Genomic DNA, 27267 nt, shown 5'->3' with positions numbered 1-27267 from the left:
TGGCCTCAATCAATCGTGCAGATACCAGTTTGGTCAGGATTTTTCATCACTGCAGTCTTAGCAACATGCTTTGATTCTATTGAAGCAATTCTTCACTACACCCTAATAAGTATTCCAAGCTCTTCATTTCTATATATTTCTTCTTTCAGTTTATGAAACACGCTCGTCGAGACATAAAATCTTAGGGAGGGGTGCAAGACGAAGAGCGTGAAATATAATGTTAAGGGGGTCGAATGAAGACAAATATTTTCAAATGCAGCGATATAACCTCTTCTTTGTGGGTAGAATCATTAAGTTTCAGTGAATTTGCACTGCAAGTTTGCAGTTACGCACTCGCGTAGTCTTTGTCCACCCAGGTAGTCTTTGCCCGCCCACTCCCCGATCGTGACGCGACGAAATAATTGGCGCGTGTGTCTTTCAACAAAAAAGCGCTGGAATGCTGGAATGCTCCGCTCGTTCGACTCTCGAGAGTGTGGGTAGGCATTCTAAGCGTAGGCAAGTGGCCCGAGCATAATTCATCATGAGTCCATTAGTGACCCGAATTCTGGCAGAAGCCACGCGCTAAGAGTCGTCCTGCTTTGTGCTGCCACCGCACTTTGGCGGTGGCATGCTGGCAACGGCCAAGAGCTGCTACTTCAAAGCAACTCCACGTTGATTGACAGATCAGACTCCAGAAGAGGGAGTTCACTTGTGGTTACCAAATGCGTGGATGCACCCCACAATCACTGCTGACTTTTTCAGTAAATTTCTTCCGAGACTGAAGAGGCGGAATTACCTTTCCAGGGAATAATTTCAGAAACAATCAGCGACTTGTTTATAGAATTGTTCGCGGATGAGATACAATTTTTATGGAGGATATTGAGAAAAGGGTATTGTCGAAAGAACCATCACCAAGAATAAGGCGATCGTATGCCAAGCAAGCGTAAAAATTGAGTATTAAATAGCATAGTTTAAATATAGAGTGTAGCGCCGTATGGATCCGAAACTCGGTCTTTGAGGCAAAAATGATGAAGTCAAATTGAATTCTTCCGAGATTTGGATAAAAAGAAAAATTAGAAAAATGAGCTAGACCCCGGGTAAGTGTACGAGCAACGAAATTTGAAATGTGATTTGAATGAAGAGTGGAACTTCGAAGAAGGCAGCAAAAGTAGTGAGGCAGCAAAAGGAGTGAGAGGCAATTTAATATTGATAGAATTGAGCTCTTACGGCTAGTGGTATTAAATAAACGAAAATTTCCAATAGCCGTAAACAATTTTATAATAATATAATATAAATAATTGTTTACGGCTATTGAAGTTTTTCATTCATTTAAGGCAAGGTAATGCAGGAGGCTAATAATAAAAGGGAGAATGAGGGCGGAGCAAAAGGAAGGGAGGAAGAGGAGGGAGAAGAGAGACTTTCGGAGGGCTTGAAGGCAATCAGGAAGGTACTAAGAACTGGACAACGAAATAACGGAAGAAAAATAAATTCGATACGATACGTAATATTTAGTTATTAAATGGGTCATCCAAAACGTACCCTTTAAATTGGTAGGTGGCCGTAGAATTGAAAACAATACTCCTATTTCCATTGACGTTCAACTCTATTGATTATTCTGATTATTATAATTGTCATAATTAAATGCCTTCAATTCAATAAGAATCTGCAAGCCTGCCGCCTTCATATTTCCTCTCTTTACCCATCACATTTAAAATTCGTTGTTACACTTCCTTCTTCTAACTTATTTTCCCAAATGCGTTTGCTGCTTTACTCAGATAAAATCTGATACCTTTAATTTAATGCCAAGTATGTGTAAAGTCTACATTAAAACCACTTCCAAAAGGTTCATGAGAATTTTTTTGAGCTCAGCATTTAATGATTCATCTAAATAAGCAGAGGTTTTTATGTAATCCATACAGCGTTATTTAATCTCATTTTTTTTCTGTTTAGGATTCATAAAATCTTCAAAGGTTCAACACATTCTTTGTCGCGTATCGCGTATTTTGTTTTTTTTCTTCATTCAATTTACTCCGTTGCTCAGCCGATTAGAAAATGTTGGTCGGAAATATGTATAAAATAAGTCTAGTACTGAATTTCATCGCGCAGAAAGAAGCTGGCTTAGTGGAATGAAAATGTGTGAAATGGAAAGGTATCTGTGACCTTTCCATTACTGCATTGCAAAGCAATCATATCCTTCTCTGACCCACATTCTTAATTATTCCAAATGGCACCATAGCTTCCGCTCACCCGACGATCCCAGCCCACGTTACACAGCGCTAAAGGCGATTCGCAAAGGCTTCGGGGTATTCAGGCAATTTCTAATCACCGGAAAATGGTTTGGAGGGCCTTCCTTTTCGTCGACTGAATTTATTTCCTCTTTCTCTCTTAAAAAGGGTGTCCCGCGTTCTCATACAGAAGGGATTAATTTTTTCGTTCCCTATCCGACCGAACATGAGCCTGTGCTTCGAGATTTTACGAATTCAAGGCGTGCACCCCGGGGTTATTGTATACACTTCCCTTCTTTTCATCGACGCACAACGTCATTCACGTCGGCGGAGGAAAAAAGAATTGAGTATCACCGGCTCTTTTCTTTTCATCCGTCCCCTTCTCCACACAAGATTATCCCTCGGCCATTAGCTCAGACTTTCACGCTTAGCGCATTTAAAGGGGAGGCAGACAAAACAGAGGCTGCGGCGGTGTCTCCCTCAGGTGCGGAATTCTCGAAACTACACACGTTTCGATGGTGTTAATTATTTTTTGCCCGCTTCCCCTACCCACCCCCTCCCTCGCTTTTCACCTCTACTTATTTTCGCCATTTTTTCTCGCCACCTCCCCCCCCCCACCATCTCTCTCCCTCTTTCCTACCTCTTTGGTCTCGTTCTCCTCACTCGACTTCCGCATTAAGTTCCTGAAAACTCCCCCCGCTGCCACTCCTCCGCCCTCTCGACGACTGCACCGCACTAAAAACTGCATTGAACCCCCATTGTCCCCTCTCCAAATGCCCGGCTTCTTACACTGCCTCCCTCGACGAAGTTTCCATTTTTCATCAGAAAAAAAGACAATGTGGCCGTGCGCACTGATCCACCGAAGCTCTATTTTTTTTCGTCGGCGAGTGCCTCGGATACTTTTTAACTTTTCGCATGACTACTTTTACATCATTCAACCTTCGAATTCGTTGTAGAGTTTCTCTATCACATGCAATTAATCTGGCCAGTAAGAAATGACATGGATCGTAGAAGTATTGTTTTAACATTTTTCTCAAAATATCATTGCTTCAATATTTTACAGGAATATTTGGTGATGAAATTATTCCTGGTATACAGATTTTACGAGTTGGTTGAATTAAAATGTTATATATTCTCATTTTTGGATAGCTAAAAAGGCATATCTATCGAAAATCTTTAAATTATGAAATTGTACTGGAAGAGTACCCTTTATTCCTGAGATAGTGTCACCTCCTTAAATAATTTCTGGCCAATGGGAAAGTGCTATTTCAAATTGCTCATTCTTTAAGAAGAATGAGCAATTTGAATTATCACCTGCGTCCATATTCGACCGCCCAAGGGGATCACTTCATTACAATATTCTTGTCACCGCTTTTTACTTCCCAATAGTTCCATCACCCTGTTCTCGTGTTCAGAAATACTATATTATCGATAGATGTACTCTTGGCTACGTAACTTTTGCAAATGTCAAGTTATGACACTAAGATTTAAAGGGAATATCAACAACAGATGTACCAATTTAACAAAAAAAACAGAACTCAAATCGGAACGATGGGAGCGCCACACGGTGGTTATTCCGGGAACTTTTTGATCAAGGTAGTATTATCTCCTTTTTCGCGGGAATGGATAAGTTTTCTTTTCTTTTTTCTGTCTCTTTACTCTTGTGGCCTCGATAAGCTATCTTGCTTGAATAGTGTTATGATCTCTCCTCTTTACTTAGCCAAATTACAGCCAACTACGGATCAAAGGCAGATTTTCAATTAATTTCGTAAATGATGCAGTACTTCGTTGTGGACCAAGTAATTTCTTTCAGGTTCTGCTTCCACTCGGCCTACGTTACTTCAATCTTCGAATATCCTTCCCTCCCCGTTCATATCCTTCTGCGAATTCTATTCACTTTTTCTATTTCCCGCATTCTCCTTCATTTTAAAACAGATTTAGGAATTCCACTTTGCCTCTCACTACCTCCTTTAATCCTTTTTACTGCCTTCGACTTTTGCACGGTAACGTCCTCTCTTGTCTTATTCTAATTAAAACTTCATCATTTGTCTTCAGTATTCATCGCACCTATTTCCCACGTTCTTCAACATATTTCAAAAGGGCTCAAATCTACGTCCATTACGACTACCACTGCCCATCATGGTTCTTTATCCGCTACTTGTGCAGCCTATAGGTATAGAGAATAAAAATCATTTCTATATTATACATGATCATTTCTATATTCCCCGGTCCTTTCATTCACTTTGTCAGCTCATTTCTGTGGAAATTATCGTCAATATTGACAAAACACGCAGTATCATTCTAAAATCTTAATTCCTTTATAGAAAAGTTCTCTTCTTACTAAACCCGAACTGAATTTCGTAAAATTTCTTTTTTATGCAGTCTTGTATTAATGATCCCCATGGTCCAATATTACGGCGTGTAAAACAAATTTTATGTTCCCAAAGATCTTTGATAATTATATGTTTATGCTTTCCTATTGATGCAATTTTGAATGACAGCACGCTGGATTAACATTTTTCACCAAACTCTAATCTATCTCATCCATGGCCTCAAATACTTCTTTCTGTTGCACGCTTAATTTATTAAGATGCATATAATCCAATTACATATTTATTAATCTTCATTTCTCATAGCATTAAAAGCGTAATTATACTGTATTTTATAAAATACCATTGATCATTTCTTGTACTTTTGCATAGATTACCGCGAGATCTTGGAATTTTGAATGCATTGTTCAAATTTCCATTTAAAAGAAGATATTTTTTTCAAATTAACTGTATTTAAAACTCAATGGAGCCTTAAAATAGGCTGGTAGCTTAGTGATGGCGTGCTCTTACGCCATTCAAAAATTACTTCGCCAAATTCCATTATGCCACCAAGCATCTCATACTTCAGACGTGTCATTTTTTTCCTCTATTCTCCTGCCGAGAAAATATTAAATGACTCGATGGCAGATTTTGCTCTCGGCCCGTGAACGTGTTCTTCTCCACAGGGCTGACGACGACGAGGTGTCCTATTGAGATCGCAAGGACACGCCCTCCCTCCCTCTCATCCATCGCCCTCCTTTCTGCCGGTGAGCGCGCGTCACCCTCCTCCCCCTCAACTTCCCCTCCCCTCCCACCGCCCCGTAAAGCCCCATAGTAAACCCATTCCACGGTTTATTTCCCGCTCAACTCGGAACACGCTCCAGGAAATTTTAATTCACTTCCTTTTTGTGAGCACTCTGGGAAATTATAAGGTTCGATAGCGCGAGTGATTTGATTATATATTTTCCCTCCGTTCGAGGAACGCTTTCTTTCGTCCTTTCTTTCTTTTTCTCTCTCTTTCTCTCGCTTTCCATTTTTACTCCATTTAAGCGCGCCCCCCCCCCCCACGAGAAGAAAAATTCTCGGGGTTAAATACGCTCGGCACGGGGACTTACAAATAGTGAGGCTGTTCTAGTCGGGCGTGCGAGAAATCGCAGATCGGCACAGCCGAAATAACTCGATTCCCTGTGAGATACGCCCCCAAATGGTGACAGGCTCGGCTGGGGTGGCGGAGTCTTTTGGAATCCCTGGGGGCGTGCCACTCGCGGCTCTACGGGTCTTATTCAATTCACAGTGAACGAGTCGTATTTGCGAGAAAACTTGTAATCTTGTCGCCCATCTGAGTACATATTTGAGCTTTTCAAGTAACTAAATAATTATAATTAGTCATGGAATCCATCATGTTACCTTTAATGCTACTTCCTACAAAACATCCTGTGGGTTTGCAGCCTTACAGGAAGTTCACGGCTGAAAATTTTACTTTGAGCCCAGTTGTGGCGCAGTGACGACATGCTTTTATGACTTTTCCTCTTCAAGAGTAAATCCATGCTAATTAACTTAACACCTTATATTCGATTGGATAGTTTCACCTCTACTTGGTATAATTATATACATTAGTTGGAAACAATCGATTATTTTTAATATTAAAAACCTAAAGTCTCAATCTGAATTCTTTCATAAATTAAATTTTATTGTATTATAAAAAGCAGAAAACTATGAATTTGAATGTTACTTGGTGTCAATGTAATAAAAATAGCAAGTCCTTGGGCCGAAAATTTCTCTCCAAAACGATAAACGCTTGGGTAAAAAATTTATTCGGAGATTCTATGATTATAATTTTTATTGTCTTTTGTCACGATATAATTCATCCCATTCTCAAAATAAACCATCGTAGTTGATTTTAGTTCAATTTGTTTGTTTTTTATTTTATTTTACAATGAAATGACCCAAAATATTTATTCAACTTGTGGCTGCTCTTATTTTATGAATAGTTAACTGCGCAAAGTTTTATTTTTACCGACTGAGTAACCAGTAATTAAAAGATAATATTTCACCTCGGAAAACTCACATGAATTTTGTATGGAATATTAAAAAACATCAACTTAAGCATATTATTTATTTACATTTATAGAGTAAATTTTCCATTGTATCTATTTGAATTTAGAAAACTGGGTATTAATAATTACATTTAATTAAATGCACTTTAATTAAAGTGGCACACGTCTTCTTTCTATGTTTAGAAATTAATGATGGCAAATTTTATAAAATAGTTCGAAATAATCCTGAGGATAATTTTGACTATCTATCTATATCCCTATCTCACACCTAGAAATACACAGGTGCGACGACGGCGACGAATTGGTTCAAGTTATCCTTAAGCCTTTTTCTTGAGTACTAAATGTTTTCCGGGGAGAGCATCCTGGACGTTTGTGCCTTTTCAAATCCTTTAAGCTCTCCTCGTTCGAAGTTAGCGATCTGAAAATCCCACTCGCAGGCCGACATGAAATAATGAAACGCTACGTGAATCCAAGGCAGGCGAGGCGGAGAGGGAAAATAAAAACCAAAAAGTCATTCGACGGCTTTCGCCGGGAGAGAAGCGGAGGCAAAAGTCGCTGGCGCGGCGGGGAGGCGGGATTGGAGGGCAGCGATGGATGGAGGCAACGGCAGCGAAGCGGGGTTAAGGAGAGGGAGGGGGGGACCGGACGGGTGACGTCGTCGGGTATTTTCTCTTGAAATTTGCGGATAAAAAGAAATATGGAGCACGAAATAGCTGCGCTCTCATTCTATAATTAGAATAATAATGGGATAAATACAGTAAGCATCAGCTTTACGGGAAAAGGAAACTATTTTAATCTCGAGGAAATGAAGTCACTAGATTAATGTCATATGGCACCAGAGATTGAATAAAAAATTGTTCAAAAAAATCTTTCAAAAAAATAGTAATCTGACTCGTGGAATTATAGCATGTCCTATTTTCCACCGTGGATATTAGAAAGGAGTGAAAACCTTGAAAACTGAACGAAGACTCCAAAATTCACGGCAACCAGGGCAACCCGTTGGCAAAGGTTAAAGGGAAATATAACGCCGCCCTTTTCAAGTTTTATGCCGCTTATCGTTTCTGTCCAAGAGATTAGGAAGGTTCGCAAGGGAATATGTGGAAGCAAAATATGAGATTAATAATCTACAAATATTTTGTGTCCGATTATTTGTAATGGCCTAATGTCTTTGGGTGCCGAAGTACTGGCCTCCCTCGGACACCTGGGTAATCGCGGTGACGAGACAGACAAGAGGGAGTAAAATTCTTTTTTCAGTCTTTTGTTCGAAAAGGAAAGCAATGGTTCCATTGTTAAATGTTCCATGTGACAGCCAATCTATACCAACTTTTGAAGCTCTGACCGCCCAAAAAGGGATATAATAGGGCAAAGAAGGGCACATACAACTTTGACGCCACTAGGTATTAAGCCGAGCCCTCGAATTGGAATCTAGTGCGATAGCCACAAAAACAATCTGATTGCCCTTTGGTGGCCTCCCTGACGAAATATATTGAAAAATAAACACCAGCAAGCTCTTACAGCAAGTAAGTCTGTACATGGTTATACTTCGCATAAGTTTTAGCATGACTATATTCATAGGTTAATGGAAGCTATTGATGTGAAATGATGCTTATAAACTTGTTCTTGCAGCTATAAAATATTACATTTCATGTCATAACTTCACTTTAAATTACATACGACTATATATTCTTCTCTTATTCTTGAATATGAATGTATGACATTTATCTTTGTATATATGCATATATATATATATATATATATATATATATATATAATATATATGTATATATAATATATATATAAATGCACTCTGTATGTATATATGTACACCCTGTATGTATACATGTAATATATATATATACACATACACTCAAAGAGGTTTTTTGCATACTCTGCAAATATATCTTTATAATAAAATGATAAGTTTTTTCACTAAATTAATTGAAATTCGGGGCCACTGAAACAAAATGCAGATGTGTCCGAATTTTATTCAGCATCCTTGATTTCGCCCAATCTATTTTGACGTTTTCTTAGGAAAATACTTAATAAATGATGAAACTAATATACCTACAATAAAACTCCAATTTAAGGTCTTGTCTACGTGGGCTAAATATTGAAAAATACACGAATAAATATAATGTAAAGACTAGTAGTCAAGGTGTAGTTGAGCTTCGAAGATTGATTAGTATTTTTTTTAACTTGGTGTAGAAATTGATTTTTTTAGGTGTGGAAAGGACAGAGATCATGATGCACCATAAGATCCACTTTAAGAAAGCATTTATTGATAGCACACCATCCGTGCCGGAGACGGAATCCAAATCCATAGCTTATAGGACAAGCTATCCGGTCCTACTACTTCCATTTAAATATGTGAAATTCTTATCTTTTCTAATCGAGAGTGAGATCTAAAAAGTCAATGGGATGATGACCGGTCGTCAGTCATGCTCGTCCATGTTGCGATTTTTTCCTTCCTAACTCTCACTCTGCAGGTTTCTTCTTGGTAGTCAAAATACTGTCGCTGAAGGTGCTGAGGCGTGGCTCTTCAGAATGTCTCGATAACTCCGTAGAAAAGCATAGAAAACAGAAATGGGGAAGTGCGAGTGGGACTATTTACTTGAAAAACGTTGAGAAACCTCGAATTTTCATCTTCGCAGTAGATGCTTCTAATTGCCCATTGCGATGTCCAGGGGTGCCCATAAGAGCGGCCCGCAAGGCTCACCTGAACGGATGAGGGAAAGCCTTTTCTTCTAGCCACACTCAAACTTCCTCTGGCATTTCATATTCTGTCATGAGTGCAGAGAGTCTCCTCCACTTCTCGTCCCAATCGCTTTCGTTTACTTCAACTATCTCTAGGCAAGAAATTCCTTCGCTCTTTTCACTCAGCAATGCAATCTCTCTCTCTCCCATTCAATAAGTCTAAAAACCATTTATGAGTACTTGGACCTGTCGTGACTTCTCTATCAACGCGCGGGGATTACGGAACTGAAATTTGCGGACGCTTCATTTAGGCGATTTCGTTTTTTCTTCACTCCCATGTAACTTTCGCGTTTATCGCGAATCTGGCATTACTCACGGGTCCTCTCTCATAGGTAGGCCGCGATTTAGTATTTTCTTCATTATTGTTTAGAACCTTGCAAGCCATCGCTAGTGTGTGTGGCAGGGGGTGAATACAAACCAAACTAATTTGGACCCGAATAATTCTCCCCCTACCGGGGTCGGACAACGTTATTCTCTTCTACACTTAATCTCTCTAATTTTATTGACATGATCTTGCCCACCGTAGTACGATGGGGCTAATGACACATTTCCAATATCATTGCTAAAGAGGTATCCTTCCAATTTATGCAAGACAATCTTCTATCTAAAAATTTAACCTTCGCTCCGTGAGTGATTCCCAACCTTCATCACTACCTCCAAAAAGTCATCACTACTAACTTTTTAAGTGTAATTGTCTAATTAATGTCAGTCTAATTGCCAAGTGTCGCACTGTTTAGCATTTAGATCTTCTGCAAAACCTGCTTTATCCTCAGGATTGCGGATATCTCTGTAAATCACTGCATCGTCGGTAAGTAAACGTATCTTACTTGCAAGTAAACGTATCGTCGAACGTCCCTTCCGAACAGGGAGCTTTCTTCACGCGCACACGACTTTCCCCTCCGCCCGCCTCCCCTGCCAACCGGATACGCCCGCCACCCCCGGCTATACGGGGCGTGCTTCGACCCGTCGTCCGACGACATCTTTAGGTGCATTACCGAGTGAAACTGATCTTATAAAAGCGGCCCCTTATCACCATAACGTGCGCTAACTCCTGAATTAATTGTCAACTTGTTCAATGCTAGTTAGCAGATAACTTGTAAAATAATAAAACGTTTCCTCTAATGATCGCATGAATCATAAACTTGTTTGGTCCAACGTACTGTGATTGTGAAGACGTAAGTTTAAGAAAAGCAGCTTAAAATTTAGAAAAGGAACAGATAGCCTACAACGATCTCTGCAACCGATAGAAAGGGTCCTAGTCGTGAATCCGAGGACCCGCGGTGCGATACTATACCTAAGTCATTAGCAGGGACCATCGCGTATGGGTCAACTGTGAAGGGCCCGATAAGGAAAGATAAACTTTGAATGACAGAAAGGAGAAACAGCTAATCGAAAAGCAGGCAATTCGTATTCGGCGGTGAGTCCCAGGCATTGCATGCAGAAACTCCCCTTCTGTTATTTGGAAAATATTCCATTTAAATACAGGTGAGAGAGGGTTTGAAGTGGAGGAATTGTTGGCTATGGGCCGCAGAGCGTTCAGAACTACAAATGCTCACTCATCTGGAGAGGAGAGAGCGACACTCCGACGCGCAAACAAGGATTGGAAACACAGCAATCCCCCCTCCCTCTGATGGATGGCAAACACTCACTCTCCTTGATCCATTTCAGCTCTTTCCGAGCTCTCAAAAGTGCCCTCCTTGGCACTCCCCGGGATTAACGGAGGCGTCAAATTCGATGCCCACCGCAACGCGTTGAGAGGAGTGATCGCACTCAGGATCGAATACTGACGCTCATTCGGTCTAAATTAACATTCCCACAAAATGGTTATTTCTGCGCATCCGAGAAAGCTCTTAATCTAAATTTTGTACAAATATGGCGAATATAATTTTATGATAATATTCCATCGAGGCATGTGATACTTAACTCTCCAATCCTTTGCAATGAAAAATTGGCATAATTGATCCATCAGCTAATATATTTGTTTCAGTTAAAACAGCAACTTCCACTTTACGAAGGAAGAATTCGCCTTTAAATAATCGTATTTCACATATTAATCTTCCTGTTAAAATTTCACTTCTGGTGATGGTAGTTATTCCTTCAAATCATCATATAATCGTATTGTAGTATAATTTTTTCTTTCATTTTTTTCTTTAATATTAATTTATATATTTTTATTAATTTTTCTTACATCTATGTTATTAATCAGTAATTTTATTTAATTAACTTTTCTCCGCACTAGTATGTGTATACTAGTTCATGCATTAATTTATTTTTATTTTTTCTTTAATTTAGTAAGTGACAACATTAGCATTATCTCTCGCAGTAGGCTTTCGCAGGTTTTTCACACTCTCCTTCATGTAGGTGGGTGTTTTTCCTGCAGGGGTTTTTTTCAACAAGGATATAAGCCTTATTTCTTTCGTATTTGCCACAATTTTGCATATCTTTCTACGGTCTTTGTTTTTTCGCATATCCATTGTAAGTCGGTTGTCATTACCTAGTTCTTTTTATATTATTTAGCAATCAAACGTAATAATATTTTCGTTGAATGTATTTGATGATGGGTTATGTTGAAGAAGGGACTGACTAAATTTCACCCGAATAAAGCCGAATTATTGTTATTTCCAATTCCTATCTGAGTCGTAAAATAGCTGTTGGTATGTGGTATTTGGAAAATAATGAAGTCGAGGACAATTCAAGAAGAGGTGTGAATTCCCTCTCCTTCTTTCCTAAATGTAAAAAGTTTATTAATTTTTCTATTGGTTAAAGAAATTCGGATGCGCACCACTCATTAAAGTTTAGATATTTTAATTTTTTTAGTAATTTCAATTTAAATGAATTTCTTCAACAGCAAAGATGATTTCTCTAACGTAACCTCTAATTTGTTCCCTCCGTTTTAAGATGTACAAATTATTTTATTAGATGGTTTAAATGTCCTCCATGACATTCGACGGCGATGAAAACATGAACATTGTATATAAGCTAAAATTGATTTTTGTAAGTCTTAGCTGTCTTCTGATATTCAAAAAGAATGATTGTATTAGTGGTTAAGGTTTCGAGTGTTTGTCTTTACTTGCATATTATATCTTAAACGTTTATGATTCTGCCCCATGCAATTATAATACTATGTGTATTATCATTTAATATACGAGTCAGTTATATTTAATAAAGTTCATCAAAATTGTCTTATGGGCGGATTCCTTGATTAAGCAATGGCAGACAAATGAAAGTTATTTTGATACTAATATTATTTGAATAACTAATTTTTCCTACTTAGTTAATCCAAAGCGACTTTTCCTTAGCTATCCCAAAACGTCCAAAACGCCGTCTCTCGCGGTAGAGAAGTATCACCATATCGATGGCGCTCTGCGAGACAAGAACCGAAGATGCAATCCCACGCTCTCCATGGATCCAGCCTATCTCCTCACCGCCTACTGCTTTGATGTCCGCGGCAAATCCCACTCCCATGTGACGTTGTTTCATGATCCATTAGCGATGATAATTTTTCGAGCGTTTTCCCGAATAGCATTAAATTTTCGGTCGCTCCCATAATCAAATGGCCGAGAGCAGTAAATGAGTTTGGTCTGTCGATGTCATGAATCACGCCCATAAATGAGATAAGCGTCGCGTTTCAGCACAGCTACGGCGAATTCAGTCGCAGCCCAATTAGTTAAATAAATTTGTTGCGCATTCTATTTTCTCATTTGTGTCCAATCTAATGCAGCCAGGCGCACACCGCGCTGCTGCCACCCATGAAAAACCACTCTAAAGGTTATTTTTCTGGTCCCCATATTTGCAGCGAAATACGCAATACTGTCTATTCTATCGTTAGCTCATGCGAATCGATGTGAAGCACGTTGTTGCGTCCAGTTTGTTGCATGTCCATGATTTTAGAAAAATAATACCAATCCAACTAAAATTTATAATTAATGAACACATTGATTTCATCAGGAGTAATTGAAGCCTTAATGAGGAATAATCTGTAGTGATGCGAGAATGTTGTCAAGGGTTAGTGTGGTATCATGTGGCAACAATTATTTTCACTTGCATTTCCAGTGCTTGCGCATTTCGTCAGGCCACTAACAACACACGATTTATACGAGCATCCAATGCTTGGATATCTACTTAAGTCTCATAGGTTTTTGTGAGTAAGACGAATAGAATTGATATTTTAGTTAAATGGAGCAATTTGAAAAAAAAAATAAAAATTATGATGCCTAAGTGAAGAATTTACATTGAGTTTTTCCTGATCTACCAAAATCCAAGCTCTAATTGGTTGTCTACTGCGTCATTGTAATAATAATTACAAGAAACATGTAGTATTATTTTATTTAGAAAAGCTTATTTATCTTTAATTTAATGGCTCAGTAATTTTCTGCCGTCTAAAAATTTTCTCTTGATATTTTGGGGATTTATCGCTCAATTTTACTGTTTGATAGTTCTTATATATAATTATAAATACCATAAGCACAGCGTACAAACGCTTATTTTTTCCTGGACACATGAAGTTAGCATGCAGATAGGCTTAAGAAGTTTTTGTTTTTTTTAGTTGGTGAAATGAAATCGTGTGAAGTAGCGGCCAGGAGATGGCGGAGCATCCAGTGCTCAGCGAGAGGAATTTATCCACTTAGATCCCGGCATATCCACTGGATAAATTCCTCTATGGTCTCCCAAAAAGCTGGGCATTCCATCTCTACCAACGTTTTGATGGCAAGCTCGCTCATAATCTTCAACATTTTACAAAAATGATTTTGAGGTATTTTAGACATTTTAACGTGTTTCAGTTTGTGGGTTTTGCCGTCCGCGAGTAATCAACCTCAGCGGTCGGATAAAATATGAGTACATTTTCCGAAAGGTTACAACTTCTAATTGGCCTTAGTAAAAATTATTATCCACCACTGTTAAAACCTCCAAAGTTATGAAATATTGAAATGAGTAAAGCTATTATAAAATGCCCGTTCGCCTTGAAGACAGCCTTACTCGTGCGTAAATCTCCGATTTTGACTATTAAAAAAATAGTAAATTGATGTGTGTTCAACTTTTTATTTAGTGTGCTGTTAAATACATTTTTTCGTTCTTAAAGAGTGTGCTGTGATTAAAATTTTAAATGAATTCCTTCAATAAGAATTATCACTGGACAGCATAACCGTTAGCATATTTGTGGACTATAAGCTAAAAATTGAGAGAAAAGGCGTTTATATTCGCATACAGATTAATACTTAACAAGAATACTTTTCATTGAAACGCATATAATGTTTTCCACTTCATGTTCAGATATTCAAAAATATGTTTTCTAAAGGAAATTTATAGATGCACCTAGTGTGCACCAACTCCGATCCTTTGCTATGCACACATATTATCGAAAGACTTATGTCATCAATACGTTGTTACGAAGAAAAACCGTTGAATTTCAGCCACTGCTTCAACGGCTGATATGATTGAATTAGTAGATTCTCATGATTACATTTTAACATTTTTGCTGAAACTCTTTAAGTAGCCGAAATACGTCGAAGGAATACTCATTATAATTTAACATGCGCGGCGGATTAGAAGGAGCTGGCGCTTCTTTGTAAGTACTTCCACTCTCGTCTACCAGTCTCTTCATTTCTTCGTGCTTAGTTGCTCCCAAACCTTCACCGTTTGCTTCCCATCATTCTTTCTAGACTTTCATCAGTAATTTTTCACCATCTATTCTTTTCTAATAGCCTCCAATCTCTTCCAACTATGTCATTTAAAAACGTGTCTCAGGACGTATCCATTTTCAGTCACTCATTTCCCACTTTTCAAAGTGCTTCATCACTTGCCACTCCGTCTCTCGACTTTCTTCTTCCTGCAGCACCACAATCAATCGCCTTCAATCTTCTTTCATCTGCTGCCCCTCCGTGGAAAAGAAAATCCCATGCGTAAGTTTCACCTGAAATTACTTCCTTCCTCATATGTGCACCGTTAGCATTTACAACAATTAAGTCTTCTTCACCACTCCCCTCTTGCATCTCTCTCGCTCATCCCTAAGCTAATGATATTGATGCCTGAAGAGAAAAGTTCTTGTTCTAGTTTAACTTTCATCATTGAGGAGTATCTTCTATTTATTCGACTGCAGACCGTTATTTTAGAGTTATTGTTACTGTGTTGAGGTTGAGTTTTTCATTGCCCTCTGAATGCGTGCTAGTATTCGTATCAGGTCGTCCGTCTTCCTCTCTGCATGCATAGATATGGCGTTCGTATATCAAGCCAAACTTATCCTTTTCCCGTGTATTTTGTTCGCCGTCTTTTACATTCTCATCGATCTTGCCCTCTGCCCCATCTCAACGAACACACTCGATCAAAAGCGATGATGAATAACCCTGCCTAAACATGTGAGACGTGTGTTATCTTATTTGTTTAAATTTGTCATTTAATCAAAAGTGTGCCAGAAATTTGGACAATTTAATTTGGTAATATTTACTCTGGTTAGCACTGTTTACTGTCAATATGAGATTCCCTTCATCTTTTTTTCTGATTTCTTCGAGTAAAGGAGTATTTTCTCCGTTTGATTCTGATGTTAAGCAGGGTAAAGTTTTCACGGGCCGCAGACTCACTTTTTACTCCTCCCTGCCCACCAATTAAAATAATAGCTTATGAAATATTCTTTAAAACTCAATTTTACTTAATAAACTGAGATCATGTTTTGATTCAACATTTATTTTCGTTTCCTGTCATTTAAATACATTTCAAATCGCTCAATTACTGCCGCGCTAGCTTTTATTTCTGCTTTCTCAGGCAAATTTGTCATGAAATGACTAAATCTAATGGATGCAACGTATATTATAACCTTTCGGAAGAAATAAAAATCATACTCGAGCAGAAGGGAGGAAGAACCGGTTCGGAGAGCCCGGAACGCAACCCACCGTCCTTATACCTCCGTCGCTCAGTCCATGGACCTCTAATCTTTTGTTATTAAGACAAATGGCCTCAGCTGTCCCCCGCCCACCTCCGCAGCGGCGACGGGCCCACCAAAGTGGGAATGGCCGTGGGCATCGTCATCGGACGCTGAGGCATCGACAGCCCCACCCTCTCACCCCCCCCCCGGTTCCACTCCGACTCCACCCAACTCTCCCCCACAGTCGACGAGAATCGCGATCACACGGCCGCGGAGGCAGGGGGGGGGGGGGAATGGATTATTGACGAATGGGTTTGGACGGAATTAGGGAAGGGGGAGGACAGAGTTGGAGGTGAAATGAGAATGATGATGGCCGGAGGGGTGGGGGGAAAGAGGAAGGGGGAGGGGGATGAGGTGTGGGAGGGAATTTTTCGCTCTGCAAACACCCTTGAAGAGGACGTTGGGGGGAAATAGATGCGATGGAATGAACCGAAGGAGATCCGCGGGCGTTCGTGCCCTGTGGTGCGCAGCCGATAGCTAGAGTCCTCGGCTACACCCTTGGCCGAATGATCCGATACCTCTCCACGGGACGACGGGGGGCAACCACAAACAACGGCTGCCTTACTCTCTCTCTCCTGGTTTTATTACATTACTATGATTCTTGGACAGTCATTTACGTAACTACGGCATGCCGGTGCCCGGGGCACACCGCTCGGCTACCGCTCCCCCCCCCCCCGCGCTGCGAGATTTATGGCGCCAACTCCTGCACCTCGCGGGTGCAGGAGGGGTTCGGATCATGGGTTGCCCGCGCCTCCATCTAGGCGGCTGCAGAGAGGGCTTTTGGTGAGAGCCGTGCTCCGATCCCCAACGAAACTCTCTTCCACGTGCGTGCGTCGTCCCGGAAGGGAGTACCTAAGGGAGTGTCAGCTCTAAGAGGGATGGCGCTCCGCAACATCTACCACCATCCCCTAGCCCTCCACCAATTCAACACAATATCAAGCTTATCGATCAAATTACCGTAGTAGTCAGTTAGTTGCCTCCCATGATATTTGGGACCTCTGTCCTTTTTGAAGCGTATCGAATAGCAAAATGCCAGGAACGCACTTCTGGGAAGAGTCTTGCTGAATTACGGAGTACAACACCTTGGAGACGGACTATAATGCAGTTTAAATCTACCGAAGAGTATATTGCCTACTGCCTCTGGTCTATGAAAGGCCCTAAATACGTTCATGCAATCATCGTGGACTTCCAATGCTTCCTACGAGGCTCGTCGTCCTACGCTTCCTTAGATAAGTACTTATACTCGTATTTCCTCGCATTCTACAGCCCCACGTAACATAAAACGCCCCTTGACTACCTCCCTTCTCCCGATTGTCCAACGTTCCCCCATCACTCACGTCAACGACGCCTCCTTTGTGAACCACACGTTTCTAATTATTTTTTTTATCTTTTTTATCCCTTTTCCATCCATCCATTATGCATCCCATTTTCAAGATTTATCGCCTCTTCTTTATTGTTTCCATCCCTTTATTATCACTTAATATCTTTAGCAGACGGTTGTGGAATTCTGCTGATTTTAGTTCTTTCAAAGCCTTAGCGTTCAGTTTCACCTACTTCTACCCTTATCAGTTCTTTGAAATGTTTAGATAAATTATACATTTACGAGATATAAATTATATTTGAGTATTCATCCGCGCTCTGTGCGAAGTGATGATGATATTCCTAAAATTGTGCCTCACCAAGATATTTATGATCTAATGGGTCCATCTGTTGTCGCTTAGAGCCTTTTCACGTGTGTTGACACTTGCTTAGGGTTGTAAAAAGGTATTAGCCGTTAAACCATACCCTCAGGAAAACTCTACTCATTCTTCGCCAAGATAATTTTTCATTCCCCAGTCGCAGTCATCACCTAAATGTACAGCATTCTGATATCGCAGTAACTATCCTCTAAAATGTTAATGCCACCATACTGTGGTCAAAAACATGTCAGTAAATTTTGATACGCACTTCGTATCGAGTAATTGATTGAAGGATTCATCAACACGAGGAATTGTGATGTTTGTAAAATAGTATTTTGTTAGAATTCACATAACCCCAGAGATCAACCCGAATGTTGTTTCGAAGTAATGTATATCAATCTATATTAAATAATCCCAACAGCGCGTGAGATGCACGCAATAATAGGGTGAGAAGGGGGACCATTTCCTTTCCCAGTGAACCGCCTGATGTTTCCCAGGAATATCTGATACGCAAAAAATCACCGAACTTGAGTGACGCTGAGGAGACCCAAAGGTCACCCGGATTTAAACCCAGGTCCTCTGATCAGTAGATCATTAGTGGATCGTCAGGTACGTAGGGTAACTACTACTATCCTCCAATCTACTACCCTCCAATCCACTACCCTCCAATTTAACTCAGTACGTTGCGTCCCACTTGAGAAATCTCAGTCGAGCCAAGGACATAAGGAGGACAACATTAGAGTCCACTAATTCGAGCACAATGATTTCCGGGGAGTAGGATGTAAGTTTATAGCCGGAAAGAGAAAACATCGAGAAGTAATTGGAAGGAAAAACTATTTCATAAAATGAGTTGGTACCTATTGCTTAAGGAAAGCCAAACAGAAAAATTCAACGAAGCCAAGGCGTTCGAACCGGAGCATTTGATCATGCAAACAGGCTGACATTTAACTACAAGCCATAAATTATGATCCCTTTATGCATTTTTTTTCTAAAAGGTGATATTAGATGAAATTTAAGTACATTATAAGAACGATAATTTCAATCATTCGTCATTTCTTCTCACCGCGACCATGCGCCCTTTCCCATTATTTTTTTTGGGAAACCCAGCGCCATCTTACGTGTCATTAGCAACACATCCACCATCTTATATAAAGCCTTGCCCCGTTCGAATTGGGCCATGGGAAACAATGGGATTATCCGAGAGTAAGGGGAGTGGGAAAGGCAGAGGGATGAAAAACTCCTGTCCGAAGGGACGCTTAATGAAGCGATGGGAAACTTTACTCATCCTGACACCCCTTCGCGAGGGACAAAGGATGGCGGAGGGGGAGAGCGGGGGAGGAAGTACAGGAGAGCCTTCCCCCGCCACCTCACCTTTCCACCCCGCCATCCTTCTCCTCCCCGCACCGAAACCCCATCTCCACCCAAAGCTTACGGAACTTACCGCCTTTCCCTCCCGACAAGCCCGTCAACCCTTACCCCGCACCCCCTCCGCCCGGCGAGAGGAAACAGTTACCCATTTCCCCGCCCATAAAACCTCGCCCCCACCCTGTCTCATCAGAGCGCAACGGCTCAATTCCCCCGGAAGAGCAAACAATAGGGGAAGCGGGCGCCGCGCAATAATTACAACCCATCCCTGTTTGCTCCATCTTCCACAGAAAGGCACACATCCCCACACCGACCGCCCCCTCTGCCCACGCACGCACATGTCCCCTCCTCTCGTCCTAACACGCACACTTCCCTCAACCTACCCTTATGCACGTCCACACCCCTACCGCAGGTACACCTCACGAAAAACAAACCCGCATCCGAATTCCATCATTTTACTTTTTACGAAAAACATGGTCATAACCTCCTTTGAAGGTGACCAGTGCTGTTCTACATAAACCCTTACATAAGGCTTTGGCCTGATAATTTAACTAAGAGATCCTGTTCCTGTATTTTTTATATAAAATGTCCGGTGGATCCGATTGTAGCTTTTCTCACAACTTTGGATATTTCGAATATATTGCCAGTATTATATCGCCAGTCTTTGAATATCTGATTTGTTTATTATATCATTCATTTTTTTTAATGTTATGAAATGGAATTTCATTTAAGCTCCAAGTATTCTTAGTAAATAATAATATACGTCAGTTTTCCAAAAATATTTAAATATCACACATCCATTGATAGAAAATAAAGGACAAGTAATGAAATACTCCATCACTATAACAAGATAGCTTAATCCTCTCACTTGGTGGAAACAAAATAATCACATCATGGATTACTTATTCTTTTGAGTGCATCATGAATAATTTTGTAAGAAATTCGATCATGAAAGTTTTGAAAATGGTCCTAGATGTGACAAAATACGGGATGATTTAAGTCGAACCTTATTTCACTTAAAAGCACATTTCACTGAAAATTTATGCACCAAGCTTAAACGCAGAAGTGAATGATAGCTCTTCCCACTCATCCTAGACTACCGAATGCCCTAAGATGGAGTTAAGACGAAGATAATGCGTCACTAAGTAAAAAAATCACTATCACGGCATTACTAGGGCATTTCAATGTGTGCGTTACCACGCTAACCTCTCTCCCACTTCCGCTTGCCTCCTTTATAAACTTCATTTCTCCCCCCTTTGACGAAGGAAGCGCCCTCATAATCTACAGTTCTCTGTCGTTTCTCGTATTGGCATCTTGCCCAGTCTTTCGCCCTATCCTTTCTTCCTTCTTCGGAACTCCCTTTGCCTCTTGACCCTGAGTCTGCGCCATGTGTTTGGCTGTGTTTGCGTTTTAAAAAGAACGCTCTTAAATTATATAAAAACTTTGATTAAAACATTCATTAACAGAAACACAGAGAAAGGGCACACGTATTTCTATGTTTGCGGGTATAAATGTTTTCATCAAAATGTATGTATGTATGTGTATGTATATCCTTTATGATGTCGTATGATTTCTTTCCCTGTTAGCCTTTCCTCTTGTGTCCTCGTCCATTTCTACTTTGGTGGTTGAAACAGCTCCCATTCCTTGCCAAATAATCGGGGCACTTGGTTCCATAAACCTCCCGCAGATTTCAATGTAAGTTACGTGTCCTCTATTGCTCAAGAGGTTAATAGTACCGGCCCGGCAATTCGAAAATCCGTCGTCCAACTTCCGGTCAAGGAAACATATTTGAGCTTGTGATCTGCTTGATTCCACCTTCCCCACCATACCTGTATTCGTCTTTTATTTGTGTCCTTATCCCTTTTCCTTATATCTATTTCCATGTGATTGAATATGTACCGGTATACGTGTTTGAATGTGTGCATGTAAGTTTATTTATTTACTACCGAGTAAGATCTACTATTCAATAAGAAATTACTACCGATTAATATGGGTTTGGATGGAAACAACTACCATATAAATATTTTGTTTCTCCTAACAAAATTCAACTCAATATCCTACTACAACAAGACCCTTTACATCTCTGTATTTTTTCCTCCTCCAACATCCCATCCCTATCCTATTCCTTTCCCTTCTTCGTTTCCGTAACATTCTCCCCTCAATCAGAGTCTTTAACGACCCACTGCCGATCAACATGCTTTTCATTTATTTTTCCTGCCTCCTAATGATTTCTCTGAACAATCCCCTCTCCTTAACTACCATGCCTAACACATCCTCCTTGGTTTTCCCTTCGATCCATTTCACCTTCTCTATCCTTCTCCACATCGACATTTCAAAAGCCTCCAGTCAACGTATATCCTTCTGCTTTAGTGAACATTGTTTCCGCGTCGTACATAACTACGCTCCATATCAGTTTTGACGAGCTATTTCCTAGCATCCTTACTCAACGTTCCGGTCATCAATTCCCTCCTCCTCGTGAAAGCCTCTTTGCCTAGTGTAATTTTTCTCCTTACGTCCCTACTACTTTGACCATGTTGGTCCAAAACACTTCCGAGATAGGTAAACTGTTGTATTTATTTATGTACCCTGCAAGCCACCGTTAGGATATGTGGCAGGGGGTTAATACAGGTTCCGTACACATGTGTGTGTGTATATATACTACACATGTATACGGAAATGGTGCCTACCAGTTGAAACGTTAAGTATTCGTGAGTGTCATTTCTTTATTTTTCTGCGTATAGTTAAGTTTGGAATCAAATTGTATACGCATAATTGTGTCATCGCTGAAGAGTTTGTTTTCAAAGATATATTAATAGGAAATATAAACCATTAAAACCGTAATCAACCCGAAGGTCGGTTTGATAAGTGAGGGTAGAGCTCACTCAGTACTAAGCCAAACAGTATATGAAATTCATATATCAGAGTACTAAGGGGGTCAGATGCGTATGTATATGCACGCACACATATGTATATGGTGTACGCGTAGTGCCTTCTCCTTCCTTCCAATGAGAAAGGAGGATGTGCTACCAAATATTTCAAAACAACCCTCGTGTGAAGATCCATTTTGTGTGTTATTAGCCATTCGTATATGATGAACACAGACATACATGTACACCCGAATAATTCCCTTGCACCCGTGCGCCCTCGTCTCCCGCAGTTTAATCTTGGTCATAGGGAATTCCTTTACAAATATCCCTTTCACCGGGTTGGACATAGCACGCGGCAAAGTTATTCAGGTTCCCTTGCGCAAGATTTATATCGCTGGAAGTTTATATCGGCTTCATTAGTAGTGTTCAACGTTAAATGGAAAGAGTTTGATGACTTAGTGAAACCATTTTGGTGCAGATTGAGGCCTCTGGACAACCTCCCTCCTTAGATGTTTAGAGTAACAGGCCTCTTCTAAGTCCATGGTAAATAATTATAGATCGCCATAGTTCCTTAGCGTCTCGATTTTGACAGGAAGTAACTAATGTTGCATGTTATTAACCCCCTTTGAATCATAAATAGAGAGTGATCAGAAAGCATTTCTCACTTTCATTGTATTACTTAAATCCTAAAAAACATTTGGGATATTAATACCATAGGTAATCATTTCTAGTAAGTGATTGAAAAAAATGTTTAATTTTTTTAATAGAATGCAAATTGGTACTAATTCTGATGTAATGCCCTAAAATCACCGGATTGATGTCACAAGTTACGCTGCGCTCATAGACAATGGAGCAGTAGAAATGTTTATCGTATGATGGAGGGTTTAGGGGTCCTTCAGCTTAGAGATTCTGTTCGCAGGGGAATGCAGCCATCGCGAAATTCTTATTGGACCAACAAAGAAGCCGGCAAATGTTGTCACTATTTGCTTTCACCATATACAGCATAGGGAAAATCAGCCAATCGAAAACTGTCAGTGCATAGTAGTCAAAAACTCTTGCAAAACATGAGAGATCGCAGTGCGCAAGTAAAACATACGTGATAAATGAAAATAAAAAACTGCAGAAGAGATGAACGTCGTGAGGCACACAGAAGGCGTCTGGAATATAATGCGAAGTTATTTACTGATGAGAGGTCGACCTTCGACCCCGAAAACATTGGCGTGTGCTTCTATGCTCGATTATACTGCGTACATACATGCAGATGTACGTATACTAGTACGTAGTATATACTATACGTAGTACTTCAATGCAGTTTTGCAGCTCATTACTACCGAATCTCTTGCACCATTAATTCTTTACTGATGACTCAGAAATGTTGCTCTTTATTTTTATATTTTCGCTCCTTGAGAATTCCGATAGGATAGGTTTTCCTGGCAAATAGGTGGCAAAATCGATGTTTCTTTTTCTCTTTTGCTTCTGCACTCATACTCATCAGCGCGATTTTCTGTGGGACAATATAAGCCATTGCGCGGCGTAAGTGACCGCGAAAGAGTGTGTGCTGTAAGTGAGATTTCCGGCGCTGTTCTACCCTCCAATAGAACCCGAGGGAGGCGCTCAAAAGATATGCCTGATCCATTGCACGGCATTTTAACGTACATCTCGGCAACGGCCAAGCATGATGCGGCCGTTAAAATCCCCGGTTAAGGATTAATGCAAGCGACTCTTCCTTTAGCAGAAGCATCCTCACGTAATCTTCGAGGCGAGGACCAAAACTCACAAGGGGTGCGCCAACTCCGGGAACCTCGAGTGGCGGATGAAGAGCTACCGACGGACCAAGCACGAGGCGCCACCGTTCTTCACCGCGCCGCCGCCGACGGCCGCCAAGGCCGACCACGGCAGCCTGGGAGCGTCGCGGGACAAGAGAGACGTCCGCGAGGCCACCAAGTACATCGAGACAGCGCTCGTCCTCGACAAGGCAATGGTGAGTGTTCACCCAATCGCCTCAACGGTTATTACACCTAGTTTGACACTGCCGTAAGCTTGCTATTATTTACTGAATGCGTACTTTTGAAATGTAATATTCGTATAGTGCGCGTAATCAAGCATTGATTTGCAAATCACTTCAAGTGCTAGGTTACCATCAGTCTTAATATACTTATCTACTTTCTTTCCATGTTCTTCATGCCAACAGTTTGAAAAGAGGAATGGGAGCACAAGATTGGAAGTCGTCCACGATGCCATCCAAGTTGCCAATATCGCCGATTTGGTAAGCAATCTTTTGCGCATGCTCATGACGGACTCTCGTGTTTCCCAAATTTCTCTCTCCCTTCCCCAAATCAGAAATTTTTTTATATGCTCTCTCACATCCATTTCATGTTCAAAACCATACCACTCATCTTGAATATTTGCTGATTTTTTCATAATAAAAAACTATATTTACTTATGTTAAAAAAAGTCATTACACTGGTGAAAATACTACTAGTTATCCGCAACTGCCTGAAAACTCTCTGATAGGGATAGCCACGGTGCTTTGCGGTACTGGTTTATAGAAAAAATGTTCAGTTCTCTCACTTATTGGCTCGTGCATAAAGACAAAATAACTATAATTTTATTCTTTTATACTTTTGGAATTTTTTCGAAATAAAATAGTAGTTATCTTTCATTTTTTCAATGAGACAGGGCATCTCCTAATTATAACTAATATATAAATCTGAAAATCTGTTTATTTGTTTGTTCTATCATTATGCCAATACTAATGCAAATCTTGAGTTGAAATTTACTACAGGTATACTACATATGAGCATTTTTTTTTCAATGCACAGTAATATTTAAGTTTTAATTAAATACCTGAATTGGAACCCAGAAACTGTTTTGCTTTTCAATAGTGCTTATAGAGAAAAGTGAAAATCATTTGTTTAGAACAGTTGCAATTCACTCGCTAAAATATATACCAATTTATCCAAATACATTAGTCTTAACCAATAATACTGCTATTAGTTTAAAATTCCTTTTACTCTTTTTCATATCTCGATCCAATTTTATAAAACTTTCCTTTCAAACGTCATATTATTTAAGATTTCCTTTCGCGTTCTCCAGATTGGTTTCTCTCCGTGGGTACGCACTCTTTGTTCCAGAGAAGTAGATCCCGCAATGAAAGAGGATTTTGCCCCTTGCTCTTTGCGATCAGGAAAAGACACCACAGTATACTACCTTGATCAAAAATTTCCCGGAATTTATTCAGAAAATTAAAAATACATGTTTATTCATCTAAATCTATATTGTCCCCTTCAAAGTAATCCCCATCGACTGCAACACACTTATGCCAGCGCTTGATCCAATCCTCGAAACATTTTTTATATTCGGTTTTCGGTATGTCCATCAGTGCTTCCTGCGATTTTTCCATTACTTCCTCTCGGCTGCTAAAACGCGTTCCCCGTAATGGTTTTTTAACTCGATTGAACAGAAAGAAGTCACAGGGAGCCAAATCAGGTGAATTCGGTGGCTGTTGGATGGTATTTGTTGCATTTTTCGTCAAAAAATTACGAATAATGATAGCACTGTGCGACGGTGCGTTATCATGGTGCAAAATCCACGAGTTTTCTGCCCACATTTCTGGTCTCTTTCGGCGAATTGCTTCACGCAAACGTCTCATAACGCCCAAATAATACTCTTTGTTTACTGTCTGGCCTTCTGGCAAAAATTCATGATGCACTACACCGTTGTAATCCATGAAAACCGTCAGCATTGCCTTCTTTTTTGACTGAAAACGACGTGGTTTTTTTGGTCTCGGCTCATTTGGTGAACGCCATTCACTTGCCTGATGTCTGGATTGCGTGTCGTACTCATAAACCCACGTCTCGTCTCCAGTAATGATCCTTTTGATGAATGTGGGATCGGATTCAGCCTCGCAAATCATGTCTTTTGCGACGTCAACACGGTCTCTTTTTTGCATGAAATTGAGGTCTTTTGGCACCAACTTTGCTGCTACACGACGGAAACCCAAATCATTAACCACAATGTCTTGGGCGGATCCATAGGCAATGTTCAAGTCCTCCGCTATTTCTCTGATGCTTAATTTGCGGTTATTGACCAACATTTCTTTTACTTTATCAATTTTTTCACCGACTTTCGATGTCGATGGTCTGCCACTGCGTTCATCATCTTCGATTGACTCACGACCACTTCTGAACCGCTCGTGCCACTGGTAAACGACCGTTTTTTTTAGAGAATCGTTGCCGAAACACTTTTCCAACATTTCCAACGTCCGTGCGCCACTAAATCCGTTTTTTACGCAAAATTTAATACAAGTTCGTTGTTGCAAATTTAAATCCATTTCTGCAATTGTAAAAAATCGCCAACACACACAGAGATAGATGTACTCTTGGCTACGTAACTTTTGCAAATGTCAAGTTATGACACTAAGATTTAAAGGGAATATCAACAACAGATGTACCAATTTAACAAAAAAAACAGAACTCAAATCGGAACGATGGGAGCGCCACACGGTGGTTATTCCGGGAACTTTTTGATCAAGGTAGTATGTATTGAGAGTTGGCAACACTCCGCGTCGAATGTATTATTGGAGGTCACTTGCGGCTCCAGCTTAAGTGAGAGAAGAGTGCATTTTGGGGATGGTGGACACACACTGGCATCCTTGACGGTCACATTCACACACACACAGACGGACAATACGATTTTGACAATTTTTCTTCTTCTCCCCGAAAGGGCTAGCCTTCATTCCCTATTCATTTTCAATTCTTCCCTGATCTCATTCCTGAAAACGTTCGTACATTTATGAAACTAAATTACACAATGTAACACATGTGAAACCCCAGCGAAGTCCCCAGTGGAAATTTTAATTTTAACTGCATACATTATGCCATATGCATGCAGATAAATGTGATACATCTTATGTATCTTCTACGGGTACATCTTTCAGCTAACTCAAACAGGAGCATCATTTATTTACTTATATGTAATGACGCGGGTCATGGGGCATTTTAATGTGGGATTAATAAATGCATATGTATTCTTGTCTCCAAGGTAAAAATGGTAAGTGGGAATGAACATTTGCCAAAATCCCTTACGCTCACGATTGTGAAAGACTCGTGCACCC

General features: G+C 40.2%; 1 protein-coding gene across 1 annotated transcript in view; it reads left to right on the top strand.

Moving 5' to 3' along the window:
- The window catches only part of mmd (disintegrin and metalloproteinase domain-containing protein mind-meld), a 997749-nt gene that overhangs the window by 919572 nt on the left and 50910 nt on the right, over nucleotides 1-27267 (top strand). The window contains exons 11-12 of the mRNA XM_071590726.1: nucleotides 23884-24132; nucleotides 24343-24417. Coding sequence (XP_071446827.1) covers nucleotides 23884-24132; nucleotides 24343-24417 — 324 coding nt within the window. The remainder of the gene's footprint in view (nucleotides 1-23883; nucleotides 24133-24342; nucleotides 24418-27267) is intronic.

Source organism: Hetaerina americana, unplaced genomic scaffold (genome assembly GCF_022747635.1).
Source record: "Hetaerina americana unplaced genomic scaffold, ioHetAmer1.1.p SCAF_4, whole genome shotgun sequence".
NCBI classification, from domain to species: domain Eukaryota; kingdom Metazoa; phylum Arthropoda; class Insecta; order Odonata; family Calopterygidae; genus Hetaerina; species Hetaerina americana.
This window is presented reverse-complemented; position numbering and strand designations above follow the sequence as displayed.